The sequence below is a fragment of the Ochotona princeps genome, chromosome 5 (assembly GCF_030435755.1).
Source record: "Ochotona princeps isolate mOchPri1 chromosome 5, mOchPri1.hap1, whole genome shotgun sequence".
Lineage (NCBI taxonomy): Eukaryota > Metazoa > Chordata > Mammalia > Lagomorpha > Ochotonidae > Ochotona > Ochotona princeps.
This window is the reverse complement of record NC_080836.1, coordinates 101273197-101295962: the sequence shown is the minus strand read 5'-3', so window position 1 is coordinate 101295962 and position 22766 is coordinate 101273197. Positions and strand designations below refer to the sequence as shown.

The 22766-nt window shown below is 41.8% G+C and overlaps 1 protein-coding gene across 18 annotated transcripts in view; it reads left to right on the top strand.

The window, feature by feature from the left end:
* TRIP12 (thyroid hormone receptor interactor 12) overlaps positions 1–22766 on the top strand; it is a 127537-nt gene that overhangs the window by 41155 nt on the left and 63616 nt on the right. For 11 of the 18 annotated variants that reach the window (XM_058665088.1, XM_058665086.1, XM_058665085.1 and 8 more), the window contains exons 3-5: positions 6430–6555; positions 7631–8433; positions 20225–20330. In XM_058665088.1, coding sequence (XP_058521071.1) covers positions 6430–6555; positions 7631–8433; positions 20225–20330 — 1035 coding nt within the window. The remainder of the gene's footprint in view (positions 1–6429; positions 6556–7630; positions 8434–20224; positions 20331–22766) is intronic. The other 7 variants (XM_036493244.2, XM_058665091.1, XM_058665090.1 and 4 more) reach the window with 2 other exon arrangements.

The window sequence follows — 22766 nt, the reverse complement described above, 5'->3', positions numbered from 1 at the left end:
GAGTCTCATTGCCTCATTGCTCCTAGTTCTGTCAGTTTCTTACTGTAAGCCACTATTTAAAACAACATATAGGTATTTACACAAGGTATTTAGAAACCTTTTCTGTCTGGCTTTACCATGTCTTTCCAATTCTGTTTTTTATTGTATCTGGAACCTCTGGGCAGTTGATAGCGTTTGCCATGTGACATTTGTGTTTCATAATTTCCTGCTGCTTCCTTCTTTTTTCTCGTTTGGACTGGACTGCTCTCTTGCTCCCTCTTACCCCTCCAGGTTGGGTTTAGACCCTGTGTTCCTAAAGGCTGTCTGCTGCCAGAAGTGATCCTCTCCTTGGAGCTACCATAGATCACCTGTTAGATCACTTTGTTCTACGAGGCTGTGACCTCTCCGAGGAAAGGAACTAGTTCGTGTGCTCTGCATGTGTATGGGAAGCTCTGTCATGGCTTGCATGTATTGATAGTTGGGAAATGTAGCTGTTGAGTGGCTCAGCACAGTGGTTCTCAACTCTGATTCAGTGTACTCTTTTATTGACATAAGTCAGTTTAACGTCTTCATGATCCTTTAGTGTCTTGAATTAAGAAATATGAAAGTATTTGCACAGCATTTAGAAAATATATATTAGTATCTTACATAGAACATTAAAAGGGAGCATTTGATAACAGTAAGATCTAGTTAGGTCAGTGCTTGTTCTGTCACACAAGGTGACATTCAGTTGGTTACAACTGCGTTTGAGTTCAAGAAATGATAATTACAGCACACAAATATCACAAGTCACACTTTAAGTGTTATTTTTATTTGAGAGGCATATTTACGGGGAGAAGAGACAAGGAATCCACTGATTCACTCCTTAAATAGCTGCAAGGCCTGGAGTTAAGCCAATCTGAAGCTAGGAGACAGGAGCTGCTTCTGGGTTTCCCATGTAGCTTCAGGGTCCCAAGCCCATATGCTGCCCTGGTGATAAACAGGAAGCTGGACGGCAAGTGGTTGGGGCACGAACTGCCTCCATATAGGATCCTGGAGCTCAGCATTGGATTAGCCTGTTGTGGGCGCTTTTAACATGGGCTTTATAAAACCAGTATATGCTGGTGAACATTAAAAATATATATGAATCTTGGGTTGATTTGCCTGCATTTCTTGGAAAATTAGCATAGGGGCAGATGCTGCGATCCAGTGGGTTTAGTAACTACTGGGGACTCTCATAGCCAGTGTTGGAATGTCTGGTTCAGATTCCTAAGGCATGGCCACTCTGCAGCTTTGGTGTTTTTTTTTTTCTTTCTTCTTCTTTTTTAAAAATAAATGTATTATGTATTATGTTGTTGTTGTTGGAAAGTCAGATATACGAAGAGAAGGAGAGACAGAGAGGAGGGTCTTCCGCCCGATGATAGATTTCCCAAGTGGCTGCAACAGCCATAGCTAAGCCAGTCCTAAGCCAGGAGCCTTCTCCAGGTGTCCCACTTGGGTATGTGGTTCCAAGGCTTTTGGGCTGTCCTTTCCTGCTTTCCCAGGCCACAAGCAGAGAGCTGGATGGGAAATGGGGCTGCCGGGATTAGAAACAGCGTCCATATGCAGTCCCGCCGCATGCAAGGCAAGGACTTCAGCCACTAAGCTACCACGTCAGGCCCCCCTTTTAAAGTTTATTTTTATTTGAAAGGCAGATGAGATTTATAAAAAGGAGAGACTTACAAAGATCTTCCATCCTCTGGTTTGCTCCCCAAAACGCTGCAACATCTGGAGTTGAGCCCCACCCCAAAGCCAGGAGCCTCTTCTGGGTCTCCCACATGGTGGAGTCCTAAGGCTTTTGGTCATCCTTGACTGCTTTCCCAAGCCACAAGCAGGGAAGGAGTTGGTTGAGAAGTGAAGCAGCCAGGATGTGAACTGGCATCTCTATGGAATTCTTCTGGCGCTTGCAAGGATTTAGCCTTTGAGCCATCATGCCTGGCCACACTAGGCTTCTGATCTTGCTTCCTGCTGATGTGCGTAGGAGGCAGATGTTGGAGGTCCTCTCCCCTGGCTTAGGCCTTAATGTGACTCACCTATCACTTTTCCACCTTTGGGAAGTGAAAATGGTAGATGGAATGTCTCTGTATCTACCACTTTCCTCTTTCTATCACTACCCTTCAGATAATTAACGCTTTAAAAGTTTTTGTGACGTGTCAAAAGCAGCAGAACGGGTCTGAACTAAGAAATCCGAAGCATATGTTTGATCTTAAGTCTCATTCTACATTTTTAGGTTTATTTGTGACTTCTGTATGGATTTCCAAGACTTTGTAAATATAGTTCGTGGAACAAGTTCTTCGTTGTGTTCGACGGTTCTGTAAATAAGACTTAAAGTGGCTTAAAATCAATGGTTTCTTTAAAACATTTTTCACACAAAATTCAAAATTCTTAAAAAGTACGTATTTTTATGTGAAAGTGATATTACAGAGAAAGGAGAGACGGAAGAGATCTTCCATCTATTGGATTATTCCCTAAATGGTGGCAGTGGCCAGAACATCGGGAACCAGGAGCTTTTTATTGGTTTCCCCTGTGGTGCTGGGGCCCAAGGATTTGGGCCATCTTCATTGCTTTCCCAGGCACATTAGCAAGGAGCTGGATTGGAAATGAAGCCGGTGGGACTTTGAAATGGCACCGAAATGGGATGCTGGCTCAATGTCACCTGTCCCCCAGAATTTAAGTTTTGAAAAACAAAATTACAATGCATAAGATTGCATGTGTCTGTATTACATACATACAAACAGATTTGAAAATTGTATTTGGTAATATGTGTATTTTTTCCTTCTTTGAAAGGCAATTGTGACAAGGAAAGACAGATACGCTGAACGCTTCGCAGCCACTGGTTCGTTCTCCAAATGGCTGCAGTTGCTGGGAGCGGTCCAGGCCAAAGCAATGAGCCGGACACTCAGTTCTATTCTCTCATAAGTGGCAGGGACTAAGCTGTTTGAGTCCTCTCCTTCGGAATCCCCGGCGTTACACATTTGTAGGAAACTGGATGGGGAAGGACTTGAAACAAGACACTGCAAGAAGGGCTGCTTGGCCTAGTGCTGATCTTGTATGTGTGTTTACCACAGTGGCTAAATGTAGCTTAGAGCTTACATTTCAGCGATTTCAAATCTGTAATACAAAAAAACAAATCCATTTTTTTATGTTAATGACAAAATATGCTCTTTAAAAGACATGTCTTTTTTGACTCATTGCAGCTACAGATGTGTTTTTTCAAAGACATATTTATTTTATATATATATATAGATATTTTTTTTTATTACAAAGTCAGATATACAGAGAGGAGGAGAGACAGAGAGGAAGATCTTCCGTCCGATGATTCACTCCCCAAGTGAGCACAACGGCCGGTACGTGCCGATCCAAAGCCAGGAACCAGGAACTTCTTCCAGGTCTCCCACACGGGTGCAGGATCCCAAAGCTTTGGGCCGTCCTCTCCTGCTTTCCCAGGCCACAAGCAGGGAGCTGGATGGGAAGTGGAGCTGCCGGGATTAGAACCGGTGCCCATATGGGATCCTGGGGCGTTCAAGGCGAGGACTTTAGCCACTAGGCCATGCCGCCAGGCCCAAGATATATTTTTATGTGAAAGGTACATCTAAGGAGAAGAGGAGAGAGAGATTTTCTAGCCAATGAGTGGTTCACTCTCTAAGTGGCCTCAGCAGCCAGAACTGGGCCTGTCCAAAGCCAAGAGCTTATTCTAGGTCTCCCGCATGTGCAGGAGCATTAAGCTTTGGACCGTCCTCCTCTGCTTTCCCAGATGGTAAGCAGGGAGCTGGGTGAATAGCAGAGCAGCTGGTAAGGTGACTTGACAGATGCCCAGTGCTGCTTTACGGTTGACAACTATGACATGTTAACTGACCATTTCAGCTTGGATGTCTTTTTTGGAGATTTATTTTACCATATTCTCAGCACTAAAGATTTTTAAGTGGAAATAACAAAATAGAGCCCTGATATGGAATGCCCCACTTTGTGACTTTATGATTCCATCTTGTTGTCTATTTTTTTTACCAAGCCAGGGCTGCAAACTACGGCCCACAGGCCATTTCTCAGTTCTTGATTGCATTAAAAATGATTGGAGCATTGCTATGTTCATTTATTTTTGCATATTATCTTTACTGTTTGTTGTGAAAAGCATCACCACAAGTTGAAAATATTTCCGGTCATTGAAGTGGGTAAATTTTTTTTAAGATTTATTTTTTATTTTTTATTGGAAAACTGGATATACAGTGAGGAGAGAGAGAGAGAGAAAGATCTTCTGTCCAATGGTTCACTCCCCAAGCGGCCGCAGTGGCTGGAGCTGAGCCAATCCGAAGCCAGGAGCCTCTTCTGGATCTCTCACGCTGGTCCAGGTTCTCAAGGCTTTGGGCCGTCCTGAACTGCTTTCCCAGGCCACAAGCAGGGACCTGGATAGGAAGCAGGGCTGCCGGGATTAGAACCGACGCCCATATGGGATCCTGGGGCTTGTGCAAGGCAAGGACTTTAACCACTATGCCATCGCGCTGGGCCCTGAAGTGGGTAATTTTAACATCCTTTTGCTGAACAAGTTTGGCAGAGAACCAAAATGGTCGATACAGACAGTATTTTAAAAATCAGTATTCAGAGAGGATATGCTTCCCATTAATCTTTTTCTTTTTAAGATTTATTCTGTTTTGTTTGTTTTTTTTAAATTGGAGATATACAGAGAGGAAGATCCTCCATCTGATGGTTCACTGCACAAGTGGCCACACCAGGTGGAACTGAGCTGATCCCAAGCCAGGAGCCTCTTCCGGGTCTCCCACGCGGGTCCAGGGTCCCAATTCTTTAGGCTGTTCTCGACTGCCCTCCCAGTCCACAAGCAGGGAGGTGGATGGGAGGCAGGGCTGCTGGGATCGGAAGTTGTGCCCATGTGGGATCCTGGCACATTCAAAGCGAGGACTTTAGCTGTTAGGCCCCACCGCACCAGGCCTAGTTCACATTAATCTTAGGGGAAGATCAATGTGGGAATTGGACTTCAGTCAGTTTTGTGAATTTTGGTTTTTCTGCGATGGTTACTTCTGATACTGCATACTTTTTGTGGTTTGATCTTGGGAGTTTGTCTATTAAATAATTCTTTAATTTTTGAACCAGATAGCGTGGTCTTGAAAAATGCAGAAAAACATTTAGGTAGAAAGTTAAATGTATTTTAAAACTTAAAAAATGTATTTTAGGCTTATAAAAATGAGGGCTGCTGGGGCTGGCACAGTGGCATAGCACGCTAGTCCTCCATGCATGGAACCAGCATCCCACTTGGTTGCCAGTTCCAGTCCTAGTTGTTAAATAAAATGCTTATTGGTTAGTGTTGTGATTTCCCTGGTTTATCCAATGGGCAGTGCACATGCTTAAGTCCTATCTTTAAAGTGATGGTTTTAGTTTTGATTTGCTAGTAAGTTTATAAAACTTCAGTTTTTCTGTTAGAATTATGTGAGGTTTTTCACTGACTTAGGTCTAAGTTACTTTCAGATGGTATTTAATGAAAGCCTTTTTTTTTTTTTAAAAGAAACTAAACATCTTTGGTATTAAGGAAACTTTATTCGCACTAGTTAACTGTGGAAGGCAGATTTCCACTCTGAATTTCATTAGTCATTAATGTGTCAGATTAATGTAGCACTAGTTTTCCTGGAAAAATATTAATGCAAGCTTCTTTCTAATTTATATAAATCTGATACAAGTGGTGCATAAAATAAAATGATTACCCGGAGTCAGTTTCATTATATCCCTCAAACTTGGTTTTAGAGTGATGACATGGGTTTTGTTATAGATAATTATAATGTAGTCATTTCAATGATATGCTCTTGAATGTGGAATATTTTCTAGTAAGTTTTGTAAGTCTCTGCGACTTGTTTTTATTAGGTATTTTCTATTGATTAATGTTTTAAACTCTTAGCAGATGTTGTGTAGGATTAGTTAACTGTTTCACACTGCTAATAATTTTCTGTATAGAAGCAGTTTGAAAATTTGTGTATCTGTCTCTGCCTTTAGTGTCTCACTTGAATTTTAAGATATTTGTGGACTAGTATCTCAATGTATGAATCACAAATTGCTTTTCTCTAAACATTTAAGCTGTTTGAGTCATTTTCTAGTGAAAGTAGGTTTAAAATCTACATTTCCTTTTTGTAGATAGGTAGCATGTGTGAATGCAGTAAAATAATTGAAAATTTTACTGCTTTGCAGTTACAGGTTGTATATCAACTGGTAGTTGTGTAACTTAGCTGTTGGATGTGGAAAGAGTTGGGTTTAAGAGGAAATTTCTGTTTCAGTGCTGCTTATATTTGTTTTATGAATACTTGAAAAAACGAATAGGATCAGTAAGCATTGGGAGGGTTGTATTTATTTTTTAAATGTAAAATACTTCATTTTCAGTGTTGTGGTTGAATCTCAGTGTCCTGATAGATCTCTGTTTTGGTTTTCTGCTGACAGGTCACATTTAGGGCAGGCAAAACATCAGGGATATAGCCCTCCTGAGTGTAGAAAATCTAATTCTAAGGCACCCAAAGTGCAGTCTAATACTACTACTGAACTGTCAAGGGGACACCTTTCTAAAAGGTAAATCTTCACGTTGCTTAATACCTTTTCAAGACAAAATTATTTGCATTTGAATCATTACGTACTATTAAATCTTGCCTGTTTTACCTCAAAATGTTATACATGTTTTTTCATTCCAAGTGTAATGTTCAGGATTAATTATTTAGGGCTTTAATAGGGATAGTGCGTGGTGCCCTAGAGACACCTTCTTTCCCTTGTTGAGCTCTAAGGTTTCTCAGTTTGTTTCAGAAGCAATTATAGGTGCCTAAAATGTCATCTAACATTTTATTTAGTTTTCAGTGTGAGCCCCACAGTGATTCTTAGGATCTAATTTGTAGGACTCTTTGGAACTGAATATATCTGTGAGTAATAGTTAAAACTACAAGTAATAATTTATAAGTTTCATTTTGAAAGTGCTTACATCATTGCTTATTTATCTTAAATTTTTTAAAGATTTTTTTAAATTGGAAAATTAGATTTATAGAGAAGAGACAAAGAAAGATTCTCCATCCAATGGTTAACTCCCTGAGCAGCCACAGTGGCTGCAGAATGGCCGATGCTGAGCTGATCGGAAGCCAGGAGCTTTCTCCTGGTCTCCCACATGGGTGCAGGGACCCAAAGCTTTGGGCCGTGCTTGACTGTTTTCCCAGGCCCCAGGGAGGGAGCTGAATCGGAAGCGGGGCGCCAAGACATGAACTCTGGAGCCCATATGGGATCCTGATGTGTGCAAGGCGAGGACTTTAGCCCCTAGGCGACCTTATTGCTTATTTTTTATTAGGTTTGACAAAGCAGTTGTACTTGTGAATGGTGTCGAACTTCCAATTTCTGAGGTATTTTTCTCTTGTGATAGGAGTGTGTCAATGTCTTCCGACTGAAGAATACTCTTCTGGTCATTTGAAGTGACGTACCTTCCTCTCCATTTCAAATAGACATTTGAAAATCTCTATTTCTCCAATACTATATTGACCAGGAAAATTCTTGCATTCTTTTTCAAGCCCTTATTTCCAGAGATTTGGGAAGTTAGGATATAGTTTTGTATGACAAGTTTATTGATGTCGGGCTGATACAAACTTCTTTTTTTAATCTAACCTTTTAGAAGCTGCGGTTCATCATCTGCTGTCATAGTTCCACAATCGGAGGACCCAGAGAGAGCCAGTACTTCAGAAAGGCAGAAAACGGTGCAGGTGCCCAAGAAAGACAATTCTCGAGGAGTGAAACGCAGTGCTAGCCCAGATTACAACAGGACCAATTCTCCTAGCTCTGCAAAAAAGCCCAAAGCGCTTCAGCATACTGAAGCTTCGTCAGAAACGAAGAAGCCACATAGTAAGTCAAAGAAGAGACCTTTAGACCAGGAGCAACAGCTGAAATCTGCACAGTCGCCATCAACCAGCAAGGCTCACACCAGGAAGAGTGGGGCCGCTGGGAGTTCACGGAGTCAGAAAAGAAAGAGGACAGAAAGTTCTTGTGTAAAGAGTACTGCTGGGTCCGAACCAACTGGTGCCGAAGAGCGATCTGCAAAACCTACCAAGCTGGCTTCAAAATCCGCCGCCTCAGCAAGAGCTGGCTGTAGCACCATCACTGATTCTTCCTCTGCTGCCTCTGCCTCCTCCTCATCTTCTGCTGTAGCCTCCGTCTCCTCCACGGCACCAGCAGGAGCCAGGGTGAAGCAAGGGAAAGATCAGAGCAAGGCCAGACGTTCCCGCTCAGCATCCAGCCCCAGTCCCAGAAGAAGCAGCAGGGAGAAGGAACAGAGTAAAACTGGTGGCTCTTCAAAATTTGATTGGGCTGCTCGTTTCAGCCCGAAAGTTAGCCTTCCTAAAACAAAACTGTCTCTTCCAGGGTCTTCTAAGTCAGAGACATCAAAACCTGGACCTTCTGGATTACAGGCCAAATTAGCAAGTAAGTTTTCAGAAAGATCTTTTTTTCTCGTTAAACTTGCCCTTGGGTTGACAACAGTGATGCTGCTTTCACAGTGGAGTCCTACCTCTCAGTCTGGAGCACTGCTAGATTCATTACTGTACTTGAGGCTTGCCCTAATAGTATATAATAATTCATATTCTAGTTTTATGGAAATGGTAAGGAATATTGCGTCCCTCTTATTTTTAATCCATCACATGTTTGTTTCTTTACTCTTGTCCTAGCAGTACTGGCTACTCATATGGGAAGTTGTTTTTTTTTTTTTTTTATATCAGATATGAAAGTTACAAATTGCTCTTGTCCATCACAGAGCAATTGTTCACTTTTTTTTTAAAATATTTTATTATTATTGGAAAGCCGAAAATACAGAGAGGAGGAGAGACAGAGAGGAAGATCTTCCATCCGATGTTTCACTCCCCAAGTGAGCCGCAACAGGCCAGCACGCGCTGATCCGATGCCGGGAGCCAGGAACCTCTTCCCTGGTCTCCCACGCGGGTGCAGGGTCCCAAAGCTTTGGGCCGTCCTCAACAGCTTTCCCAGGCCACAAGCAGGGAGCTGGATGGGAAGTGGAGCTGTCGGGATTAGAACCGGTGCCCATATGGGATCACGTGGCTTTCAAGGTGCGGACTTTAGCCGCTAGGCCACGCTGCTGGGCTCCAATTGTTCACTTTTAATATGATTTTTCTTTTGTACAGAAACAGAATTTGGTGGTTAAAATCAGTGTACCCTAATAAATATTAAACCTTGTTGATGTAATATTTTATGGCTTTTCTGAAACTTACTGAAAAATTATTACGTGCTTCAGATAGTTTTAGGTTAGTGGAAAAATATGTTCCCTGATTGTTATAGAAAATTATTATTTGAGAATAATGTATTTCAGCAGAGAAGCAGAAGCTAGCTATACATTGCTTTATAAGCTAGGCTTGGAGATTGTCAGGCATTTCTTTTTCTTTGCCCAAAGGATTCTTAGGAAGGCAGCTGTTTATCTTATTTAGAGTTGATTAGAACTGGTAATTAACTGTTTTCAGTTATATTATTATTGTAATGTTAACATGACTTTGTTCTTTCATGTTCTATTTTGAGACCTATTCAAAGGACAGAACAGTGAAGCATGTAACTGCAATTGTTATCTGGAGTTACATGTTTACTTGAAAGAATGACAGGGGAAGAGGGAGAAACAGATTCTTAGTTGCTCTCATGTCCACAGTGGCCAGGGCTGGGCGAAGAGGGAGCGGGGAGCTTTCTCTGGTTGTCTCACATGGGTGAGGGTGGGCAGGGGCTCAGCCACCTGGGCCTTCCTTACGTTGCCTTCCCAGGCTGTTAGTGTTGAGTTGAACCTTAAGTGAAGCAGACAGAACTTTTTTTTTTAAAGATTTATTGACTTTATTACAAAGTCTGATATACAAAGAGGAGGAGAGACAGGAAGATTTTCCCTCTGATGATTCACTCCCCAAGTGACCACAACGGCCGGTGTTGTGCCGATCCAAAGCCAGGAACCAGGAGCCTCCTCCAGGTCTCCCACGCAGGGTGCTAAAGCCCTGGACCATCCTCGACTGCTTTCCCAGGCCACAAGCAGAGAGCTGGATGGGAAGTGGAGCTGCCGGGATTAGAACCGGTGCCCGTATGGGATCCTGGGGCGTTCAGGGCGAGGACTTTAGCCGCTGGGCCACGCAGCCGGGCCAGCAGGCAGAACTTTTAAACAGTGCACATGTGGGATCTCAGGCAGGGCTTCACCTGCTGTGCCATACCACCAGCCACTGTAGCTTCAGTTTTTAGAAGCGCTTAATTTTGTAGTATTTAGTTAATCAAGGAACTTGTTTTTGACAGTCCTTTCTTTTTTGAGTTCTCAGAAGCTTCTGGGTTGTTCACTTTTTCAAGATTTACATGTTTTTATTGGAACAGTCGGTTTAAGGAGAGGAGAAACAGAATGACCTTCCATCCACTAGTTCACTCCCCAGATGGCTGCAGCGACCAGAACTGAGCTGATCTAGAAACAGGAATTTGTTTCCGGTGTCCCATTTAGGTGCATGATCCAGGGCTTTGGTCCATCCTCTACTGCTCTCCCTGGCCACAAGCAGGAAGTTGGAAGGGAAGTGGAGCAGCTGGAACATGAACTGCTGCACATGTGGAATCCCGGTGCTTGCATGTACAGGATTAACCATTATGCTGGGTCCTGGGTTGCTGTATTTTTTTTTATTGGAGAAGAAGAGAGACAGACAGACAGAGAACGATCTTCCATCTGCTTGTTTGCTCCTCAGATGGCCACAATGACCAGAGCTGAGCTGATCCAAAGCCAGGAGCTGCTTTGGATGCTTTGGAGCTCCAGTATGTGTATGGGGGTCCAAAGACTTGATCCATCCTCTGCTGCTTTCCCAGGCAGCTAGGTAAGAAATGGAACAACTGAGACTTGAATCAGTGCCCATATGGGATACCAGCACTGCAGATGGAGGATTATTTCAATGTGCCGACCCCAGCTTCCAATTTTATATCTGCAATTTGATAAAGCTTGGCCCGTTGGTAAATGAGAAATCTTATACTCTTACACTAGCATCGCTAAAGTTTAGCTAATATTGAGGCAGAGCTGTTAGTGCTGTTTACTTTAACCCTCCAGTACTAAACAAGTTTTGGTTGATTCAGTATTAGCCCAACTCTAATAAGGGTACTAGTTGGCACTGTATTAAAAACTGACATTTAGCCTGTATCATTAGGTTCTTGTGAAGGTGACATCTTTTGTTTTTAGATTATACAATCTTTTTTGTATTTGGTATTATGGAATACATCTGTATAAGATCTTCCAAAATTAAAGGTGAAATGACGGAACGTAGCTATATAAATAGAATCAATATTAAATGGGATAGGCATTTGATACGGTGGTTAAATGTCGCCAGAGAAGTTGATGGGACACAGTGGGTTAAGCTGCTGCTTATAACAGTGGCTTGCACAGGCTGATCACAGTTTTGAGTTCTGTTCACTTCTGCTGCAGCTTACAGCTAGTGCCCTGCAAAGTCAATAGACGATTGCTGAAGTGCTTGCATTCCTGTGACCCAGGTAGGAGTCCAGGACCAGGTTCCTGGCTCCTGGCTTCAGTCTGCTCAGACCACATTGTTGGAGCCATTCTGGAAATGAACTTGCTGAAAGAAGATTTCTTTCTCCCCCTTTTTTTTCCCTTTTTTCTCTTAACTCTGCCTTCCAAATAAACAGAGTAATAATTTTGAAAAAGGACATTCTTTGAGTACTTGGGTTCCAATCTTGGCTCCATTCCCATGTTAGCTTCTAGATGATGCACACCCTGGAGGAGAACAGAGACTTGTTCAGGTCACTGACCCTACCACTTCCCGAGGAAATCTGGTCTGAGATCCAGGCTCCCGGATTTGGCCTTCTCAATCCCATTTATTGCAGGCATTGTTCAGTGAAGAAGTGAATGGCAACTTTATCACTTTGTCTTTTGTTAAAAAAAGACAGTTGGTCACCTCCAGTGCTGGCATCCCCATATTGGCACTGGTTTGAGTTCCGGCTTCTGAGTCAGCTACTTGGGAATGCAACAGAAGGTGGCCCAAGTGCTTGGGCCCCTGCACCCAAGCAGATTGAGAAGTTCCTGGTTTTGGCCTAGCCCAGATACAGCTGTTGTAGCCATTTTGGATTGAACTAGCAGATGGAAGACCTGTCTCTCTGTCTCCCTTTCTAATTCTGCTTTTCAGATGAATTTTGTTTTTTATGGGACTATCAGCTTTCTTATTCTGCTGGAACTTTGACAATTGCAATAATTGCATCATTTCATAGTACTCTCTCCTCTTTTTAGTGAGGTAGAACCACTGTGCATGTGTGTGCCCATGTATGTCCATATTCATGTTAGGATATGGAGCTGGTGGTCTGTTGCCAGTGGGCCAGGGTGAGCTCAGATTTTCCCTTTCTGTTCTCTTATATAGTTCTGTTAAAGAGTTCATCTCAGCCAGTGCTTATTTCTTGGAAGATTCCAAGACTAAGTGATAACAAACTGCTTTTGAATGTCAGATTCTTGGCTCTTTGCAGAAATTGGTTTTCTTGAAACATGTTTTAATACGATTTTTAGATGAGGACCTACCCCTGGCAGTGGCTGACCAGTAGAGTTGCCTTGATTGTGCAGGAGTTCCCAGTGAGGAAACAGTGCCATGATAAAACTAAGCCAAATAATTCTGTTGAACTTGCTCTATGTATGTTCCAGAATGACTCAGTATTTTAAAACCTATTTTTCATAATTATTTTCCTCACAAAATATCGGTACTGCTGTAAGTGTAAAATCCCTTTTCCAGTTTTATTTTCACTATTCTAATGTCTAGTTAGTTTAAGCTGGTGAAGCCAGAGGAAGTTTCCAGCCATTGTTTGGCAGGTATTTTACATACACAGTCATATTTACTTTCAAAGTAATGGTACTCTAGGATAGCTTAAAAAATTGAAATAATTTCTAGGTAACATCAGTAGCCCAAGATGTGAAGATAGGATTATGACTGGCATTGAAGTCTTGGCTTAGTTCATCATACACTGATTTTCTGTTTATTCCCTGTATTTTATTGTAGCATAATTGGATCATTTGAGGACACTAAAAGCTTTGAGGAAATTACATTTTATTTGATCACCTTTGGCTACTTCAACATTTTTTTTCCCAAAAATATATTTATTCGAAATTCTGAGTTGTAGAGAGAGAGATTTTCCATTTAATAGTTCATTCCCCAAATGGTTGCAGTGGCCAGCAGTGGGGGAGGCTGATGCCATGAACCTGAAGTCCATCCATGTTTCCCTTGTGGTCGCAGGGGCTGAAGCATGTGGACTGTCTTCTGCTCTCCCAGGGGCGTGGGCAGAGAGCTGAGGACAGAAAGTGACCCTTAGATGGGATGCCAGTATTGCTGTGTGTAGTTACAGCACCAGCCTCATTGATTAATCATTAGGAATGAATACTGTGTGAACTCAGTTTCATATCCTATTTTTTTTATTAGTTAAAGCATTTTAGGATGAAATAATAGCTGCTTTTATTGTTTGTAAGTGCCTGGATGATTATTGCATGGGTTGTCTTATTTGCTGCTCATCAGTTCTGCACAACCAGGGGACTTCAGGGCAGTTTAAGTTAGAATCAGGGCCGACACTGGTGAGGCAGTTGAAGCTGCTTCATATGGTGCTGGCATTCTCTAAGGCTGACGGTTTGTGTCCTGACTGCTACGCTTCAGATCCAGCTCCTGGCTGATGACTTGGGAAAGCAGTGGACGATGGCCCAAGTATTTAGTCTAGTGCACCCACATGAGAGACCCACAAGAAACTCCTGGTACTTGGCTTCTGCCTGACTCTGCACTTGGCCACAGTGGCTTTTGGGGGACTTAAAGCAGTGCATGGGCGATCTCCCCTCAACTCTGTCGGGACAGAGCCAGGAACTTCATCTGGATGTGCCATGTTGTGCATGGAGTTTTCTAAAGCTGCTTTCCCAGGGAATTGGGTTGGAAGTAGAATGACCAGTACAAAAACTGGTGCTCTTACAGGTTACTGGTTCTGCAGATTGCAGATTTACTCACTGTGATGTAATGGCTGGCCCCGGAAAACAATGCATAGGATTTAACAGATTGGTGGGCTACATCTGGGAAGAATTCTTGAGGTCATCCTCTGCTGCTTTCTCAGGCTACAAGCAGGAAGCTGATGGGAAGTGGAGCAGTCGGGACATGAACCAGCACCTATATGGGATCTGGGCATGCAAGGCGAGGATTTTAGCCTGAGTCATCACACTGGACACAAAATTAAATCTTCTAAAAAATAATATTATGAAGCATAAATGAAACAACTTGGTAAAATTACAGTAGTATAAATCATTGTGTAGTGGTGTATTCAAGTGTGGTCGGTTTAATTCATGGACTTCTGTAGGTATGAGATTTCTGGTGTTGTTTTAACATTAACCCAGTGGGTGGAGTTAGTATTAGTTAATAGAAGTTGACAGGTGGTTTCAAACATATTTAATCTTAGGAAGAAAGAAACAAAGTATCAACAATGGAGTAAGGTGCTATGTGGATTACAAACCTGAGACAGGAATACATAATTCTTTTCCTACATGTCCTTTCTTCTAATTTGTAACAATCAGTGAACTCGTTATTTTCATTATTTTTCTCACATAAGGCTCATCCTATGATATGATTATGGTTTTTTTAGAACTTACCAGTAAAGGAAACTTCTTTGAAGTTGTAGGAATATTAAGAGGTTTATTTCTTTTTATTTAAAAGATTTACAGAGAAGGAGGGAGAGAAAGAGAATCTTCCATCTGCTAGTTCGCTCCCTCCATGGCTACAGTAACCAAAACTGAGCTGATTCAAAGCCAGGGACCAGAAACTTCTTCCCGGTCTCCCACATGGGTGTGGGGACCCAAGGACTTGAGCTGTCCCTTGCTGTTTTCCCAGGCAGCTGGATCAGAAGTGGAGCAGCTGGGACTAGAAAGAGAGTTCTTATGGGATGCTGGCACTATAGGTGGAGGATTAGCTTACTGCACCGGCATAGTAGTGGTAATTTGTAAAAAGTTCTATTAAGAAGAATTGAGATATTCACCAACATGTTGAAAGTTGTGGAATATGTCAGTGATTTCTGCTTAGCCTAATATTTCACATGTATATTTGATCAGTTGTTACTGCTTTGTAGAATAGCCATGGCCCATAGAACAAAACACTTTGGGAAATGATAGAATGCATTTAGTGATAATGCTTAAATAGGAATACCTTTGTGAATAAGCTGCTTCAGCAGTTACTGATACTGATTCCTCACAAGGAAATTGCTTATTAGTGTAAAATAATGTGGACAAACTGATATAAATATATACTCAGATCATTAGAACTATATGTAAAGATACATATTTGCAAATTTATAAGGCATAAATATAAAACCAGTTGCTAATGTAATGCTATGGTTAGTTTCATAAACTTTAGGTAGTATGTTAACACTCTAATTTTGTAATTTTGCTTTAAAATGTATTTTGCCAAAATATCTTTTTATGTATCTTTTGAAACAATTTATAGAAATGTAGCGTCGGGCCTGGTGCAATAGCGTAATGGTTAAGGTCCTTGCCTTGAACACGCTGGGATCCCATATGGGCGCTGGTTCTAATCCCGGCAGCTCCACTTCCCATCCAGTTCCCTGCCTGTGGCTTGGGAAAGCAGTTGAGGACGGCCCAGAGCATTGGGACCCTGCACCCGTGTGGGAGACCTGGAAAGAAGTTCCTGGCTCCTGGCTTCAGATCAGCACAGCACTGGCCATTGCGGCTCACTTGGGGAGTGAATCATTGGACGGAAGATCTTCCTCTCTATCTCTCCTCTCTGTACATCTGCCTTTCCAATAAAATAAATAAATCTTAAAAAAAAAATGTAGTATCTTAGTAGTACTTAATGCTATAAATTTTAATATATACTTGGCTGACCAAAATGTAAGTAATTATATGACTTGCTCATAGAAAAATGTAAAGATATTCCAAGCTGATGTGTCTGTTTCTAGATCTGCTTTACTCTCCATTATTTAAAGTGGGCATTGCTATAACATGGTGAGCAGTAGTTTCCAGCTTCTTTCTGTCTTCGGTTCACGCTCTCCTGGTCACTTGGTTGCAGAAAGTGGCCGTTATTAGAACAAGACTAGAATCAAACTGATGGTTGAAATCTGGCTTTCCATCAGCATGAGACGTGATACTTTGCATTCTAGAATGGAGAGAGGAAAGAAAAACGAATTGGAGAGAAAATTCAACAGACTTGGCTTCCCTGTTAATATTTCTTAGGGTTATCCCCATTGGGTTATAAAACCGTATAAAATATTGAGCAGGAGCCTCAAAGGATAGAGTGCCAGGAATTTTGTTAAAGCAGCTATTTAAGAACTCAAAGCAACGTATACAAAGTTAATAGTTGCAGGTTTCACAGCTTTGCAAAATCACCAATAGAGAATTCTAACGTAATTAAGACTGAAAATACCTTTTTTGAATATAAAAAGGAATCAACTGTAGTTGAACTCCTTGTAAAGAAGTTTTTGCTTTGTTTTATATTTGCAAGCTGTATGTGACCAGTTAAGGTGTGATTGATACCAAGTTATGCTCAGAATTAACTTACAGGGTAATACTCCAGAAGCAACACTGGCATCCCATTTGGGTGTCAATTCCTGTTACTTCCAGTCCAGTTTTCTGCTTGTGGCCTGGGAAAGCAGTTGAGGATGGCTCAAAACTTTGGCTCCTTACCCTCATGTGGGAGATCTGGAAGAAACTCCTGTCTGCTCGCTCAAGCTAGCTCAGCTCTGGCTGTTGTAGATATTTGGGGAGTGATCAGTGGATGGATGCTCTTTTTCTCCCATTTCTGTAAAATTTGATCTGCCTTTCTAGTAAAAATAAATAAATCTTTTAAAAATTAGCTAGGTTTTACTGAAAATATATTAGGTAAATATTGATTTTTTAAAAATATCCTGTTTATCTGGTACTCTGTCAATTTTAACACTTCTGTTTTCAAAATGTTTATTTTAAAAAACAAAATACAAAAATTTCAAAGAAAATGCAAAATGTTATGTGCTAGGTATGAGGGACATTTTTTGTGCAGGGGGCTTACAAACACGTACTCATGGGCCATGAAAATTCATCAACTTAAAAATCAACTGGCTGCAGCTGAGTCCTAGCTGTTTTCGCCTTGCCTGAACTAGACCAGATTTCTTTTTTATTATTTATTTATATTGGAAAGGCAGATCAGATTTCTGGAGCAAAGGAGAGACAGAAAGATCTTCTATCCTCTGGTTCACTCTCCAAGTGGCCGAAAAGGTACGAATGTGAGCCAATGTGAAGGCGGGAGTCTCCCACGTGGGTGCAGGGACCCAAGGCTTCGGTCTGCCCTCTACTGCTCTCCCAGGCCACAAGTAGGGAGCTGGATGGGAAGCAGGGCTCCCGGAACTGGAACCAGCACCTACATGGGATCCCGGTGCATCCAAGGAAAGGACTTCAGCCACTGAGGTACTGCGCCATCCCAGATTTATTTAATTATTTTTATTGGAAAGGCAAATTTACAGAGAGAAGGAGAAACAGAGAGAAAGATCTTTCTTCCACTGGTTCACTCCCCTCGTGGCCGCAATGGCTAGAGCTGAGCTGATCTGAAACCTGGAACGAGCTTCTTCCGGGTCTCTCACATTAGTGCAGGGTCCCAAGGCTTTGGGCCATCCTCTACTGCTTTCCCAAGCCATTAACAGGGAGCTGGATGGGAAGTGGAGCAGCCAGGACAGGAACTGGAGACTGTATGGGATCCTGGTGTATTTGAGGAGAGGATTCAGCCACTTGGGCTATTGTGTTGGGCCCCTGTTGCTTAGATGTGTCTGTAGGAAGTTAGTGCTATGATAACAAGAAGTAAGGCCACCTCTGGCAGCGCTGGCTTTTCATGTGAGTCTTGGTTGATATTCCAGCTATTCTACTTCACATCCTGCTTCCTCCCCCCCCCCCCAATAAAAAACTAATTACACATTATCTGGGTCTCCGCATTTATGTTGAGACCTGCAAGAGTCTCCTGGTATCAGGGGAGTGAACCACAACGTAAGCAGCATCTCTGTATTAACTCCTGACTTTCTAGTAAAGAAATATTAAAAAAATATGTACTTAGTAAGGCAGGGTGGGTCATAGTGTGATAGCCTAGTAGCTGAATCCTCACCTTGCATGTTCCAAGGTCCCATATGGGGCACTTGTTTGTTTCCCTGGCTGCTCTACTTCACATTCTGCTCCCTGTTTGTGGCCTGGGAAAGCAGCAGAGAATGGCCAAAGCTTTGGGGCCCTGCACTAACAGGGGAGAACCAGAAAAAGCTCCTTGTTCCAGGTTTCAGATCACTTGGGGGGTGCCCTAGCGGACGGAAAATCTTTCTGTGTCTCCTTTTCTCTGTAGATCTGCCTTTCTAATAAAATAGATAAATCTTTTTAAAAATCAGAGTTAAAAAGCAATGTGAAGATGTGACCATTTCAACAAACATATAGTTACAATAATATGTGCTCTGTCTTTTGAAAGTCATGGAAAGTGATAATAAAGTTTAACTTTCAAAAGAGCAGTTCATTTGTAACATAAACATCAAGTAAATTTTTTTCAGTTCTTAGGTTTTCTTCCCAATATTTTTTCTGATCTGTGATGTAGTTGACCGAAACAGCATTTTGGCTGTTGTCATGATGTTTGCCTCAAATAACATGATTTTTAATAGGTGCTTGTGGCGATAACTTACTTGGTATTAATGGGCATTTAGATTGTTCTAAGTACAGACCATCACTTCCTGGGTCACTTGGGTATGTTTCTTTTAAAAATAGGCACATATTTGGAAGTTGGTCCTGGAAATTGTGTGAATACTAATTTGTTCAAATTCTCATTAACTAGTAAGTATATTCCTGAAGTTGATAGTACCATACAGTTGTTTGAGGAACTCTTTCCTGTTCATGGACATTGTTTGTTGGTGTCGGTGACACGGCGCTGCAGGCCGAAGCCGGGGCCAGCCTCTCGGCCTGTGTGTCTCACCTCAGTGGCAGGCAGCCAAGTGCTTGGAGCAGCATCTGCTACCTTTCCCCAGCACATTGCTAGGGCACTGCATCAGAAGTGGAGCAGTGCAGGAGATGAACTGACACTCTTGGGATATTGATGTAGTAGCTAGTAGCTTTACCCACTGTGCCACAAAAAGACAGGGTTGGTGTCTTGCTTTCGATGGTGGTTGAATGGATGAGCATACCTGTCAAGCTCTTTGAACCATGCTGTTTAAATGGGGTACCTACTATGTAAATTAGAGTGAATCACTACTTCAAAAAACTTTCAGAAATTGTGTTAAAACTTGGCACATGAGTAGTGAAAATGGAAAACTATGTTCAGAGTGTGCCATTGGGCTGGTAGGAAACGGTGTCTATTTGAGAATGTTAAAGTCTATTTAATCATGTACTTCGCCTGGAAATTTGAGTGTTGATTTTTGGACATTCTTGTTAGCGTTCTAGTTTTATGTACATCTCACTGCCTAGTGTGTCAGCATGTATGTAAACATTGGAGATATAGATTGATACTGTCATTGTTCTCATAAAATATAAATTCAGTTGCTGTGTGTTTTAAAGAGTTTGTTAGTCCTGTATGGTTAGCTTCCTCTAACATGTAGAGCATGCCTGATTGGCTTTTCTCTGTGATCATGGCCTGTAGGTCAGAAATTCCAGTTACGTTTCTTACTTATGGAGTGAGTGGCATAAAGTCATCAGTTTTTGCATTATGTAGACTACCTGAAATGGGACAGTGTAAGAACAGGGTGCAAATGCAGTAATTTCAACAAGATTTAACTAATTATTGAATTAATCAGTATACACAAAAATCTTTTGGCCTTAATTAATGAACCAGAGGAGCAGAGAAGAGATGTGAACTTGGAGAGAGAATGGTTTGGGAGAAGTAGGACTGTCACAAACTGTCAGGCATAGCCTGAGCCCACAGTGAGCTCCTGAGAAAACCCATTCTGAACCAGGAGTGCCTCGTACTATGAGAGAGAGTGCGAGCGAGCGAACTCCACTGGTTGTTTTCCTTAATGATAACACATCCAGGACAGGTTTCCCCTGTGCGGGGCAGGAGGTGGCTACGTGCACCATCTTCTGAAGCCCTTTGGGAGGAGGCTGGGTTACAGGAGGAGCAAATAGGGCTCTGCAGGCACTTAGATGTGAGACATCAGGACTTACAGAACCACAGCTGCCAGCCCCTCTGTGAGCTTCTGAAGTTGTTAGTTCATGCACAATAACTTCATAAAGTTTTACTTTTGTATCTTCCACATATAGGTTTAAGGAAATCTACCAAGAAACGCAGTGAGTCCCCACCTGCTGAGCTCCCCAGTTTGAGGCGGAGCACACGCCAAAAGACCACGGGCTCCTGTGCTAGTACCAGGTAATAATCTGGGTGTTTCCAGTTTATATTGATTTATCTTTCGTTGCTCAGCTATTTTTTTTAGTTTTCATCAAATTGTTCACTGTGTATTTAAAAATATTGGTTACGGGCCTGGAGCAGTAGCCTAGTCGCTAAATCCTCACCTTGCACTCCTGGGATCCCATATGGGCACCTGTTCATGTCCCAGCTACTCAACTTCCCATCCAGCCATCCAGCTTCCTGCTTTTGTGACCTGGGAAAAGTCATTAACTTTTTTTGATGGTTTAATAGAGATATTTTCATCAATTTTTTTCCCCAATTAAAAAAAATTTTTTTACTAAATTTATTTAGTTTTTTTAAAAGGATTTATTTGTTTTTATTGGAAATGCAGATTTGCAGAGAAGGAGAACCAGAGGAAGATCTTTGGTCTGCTGGTTCACTCCCAAAGTGGTCTCAGTGGCCATAGATGAGCTGATCTGAAATCAAGCCAGGAGCCTCTTCCAGGTGTCCCATGCGGGAGCAGGGTCCCATGGCTTTGGGCTGTCTGCTACTACTTTCCCAGGCCGCAAGAAAGGATCTGGATGGGAAGTGGAGCAGCTGGGACTCTTAACTAGGACCCATTTTTGGTCCTGGAACTTCAAAGGCAAGGATTTAGCCACTGAGCCAGTGCACTGGGCCCCATGGTATATTTTCACAACCTTTTTATATAGTATTTATGTTTGCTACACCACTTTCTTAGAATTGTTGCTAATAGTTGAACCTTTGGCTATTTTTGGTGTTATAGTCTATGACATAATTCTTAATAAGATCTCTATATAGTTTTTTTTTAAGATAGGTGTTTCCCAGTAGTGTGAGTATTGAATCAAAAGGGATTCCTATAATACAGCTTAATTCGTTTCTAAAAGTGTTGACATCTTGATTCGTTTCTAAAAGTGTGTGGTGAGGAGAAAAGCATTAATTTTCATCTATATGGTAACATCTCAGTAAAATGTCTGTGTATTTTGTATTCTTGCTCTTTTTTTTTCTCCCAAGTTTGTTTATTAGGCAGAGAGACCAGAGCTAGAACTCTGCGTCCTGTGACTCACTGCTCAAATCCCCACAGTCTGAGGCTGGGTTGGGCCACTGCTCTGCAGGTCTCTCATGGGTGGCCGGAACCCAGAAACAGTCATTGAGACCAGCTGCTTCCCAGGACACTTGGGGAGTGTGCCTTCCCCTCTGCAGTTCCTGCTTCTCCCAGTCACACAGCTCTCCAGAGCATTAACCACCTGTGATGCACGATGTTATTTCTTCTGCATTAATTAATTGGGAATTTTTTAATTTTCTCAGATATCCACACTTGATTAGTTTGGTCAAGTGCCTTCATGCAGCTAATGATTCAGTTGGCAGTTGTGAGTTCTCTGTAGTTTGTTTACATTGCTAAATGCATCAGGAACCAGTACTACAGAAATGTTTTTTGTTTGTCTTTTCCTACTCTTAAGTAGGTAGAATTCTTCTCTAACAGTGCTTAGTTTTGGCTGTTCTTAGCAATGGTACAGCAGTGATATAAGGAAACAGTTTATTGCCTATGAATCATTAAGACAGGTATCCTTGCTGCTTTTAAATCCTTACCTTTTCATTTATTTTTTTAAATTTTTTAATTTGAAATACCTCAGAGTTAGTTTACCCATTTGGCTTTTGAGAAATTTTAGTACTTGCAGACCTTGGGCAAAATATCTTAGTTCTTCAGAGTTTTTCTTTAATTATGGATTAAGGTATACATTAGGTTTTATGGCTGGAGATTTCATGCTGTGTGTGAAGTCAGGTGATTCTAAACTGTCCTGCCCTGCCATTGTGCAGCTCTTCCCTTCCAGTGCTTCCTGGAAATCTGGGTCTGTGAAGTTGCTTGCCGTGTGAATGGTCATGCTTGTGCACTCCTTCCTCTCAGATTGAGCTGCTCAGTGTAGTGCCTCTGCGTACTGAGGCTGGCTGTGCTGCTCTTTAGTCTAATTCTTCGTGAAGGCAGCAACCTTGTGTATCCAAACTGGCTAGCCCAGTGTGTCGGTGCAATTAAATAATAAATGACTGAAATTGAATTCTTCTAAATTGTAGCTTGGTAAGTTGGGTTTGGAATGAGCTTTCCTTGTGAAGGAGAGATTAATTAAACCTGTATTTAGAGAAGATTTTATACTAATTAGGAGGGAAACTGTCAGCACTTTCAGGTAATTCTGAACCTTCATTTACATGTGAATTATGGCTGCTGCTTTTTACTCTTTAAAACCAGAAGCTTGAAATCTCACTACAATTTTACTATAATCTGTTTCTTTGGTTCTTTTTTCCTGTTACATTTGTTTATGTCTTCAGGTAATTTGGGGAGCTGCTGTGTACTCCTAATTTGTATTATTCTGGGGTACATCTCTGGTTATTACTTGATTTATTAAATTGTCCGTTAAAGTAGAGAAAAGTGTATACCAGTAAAAT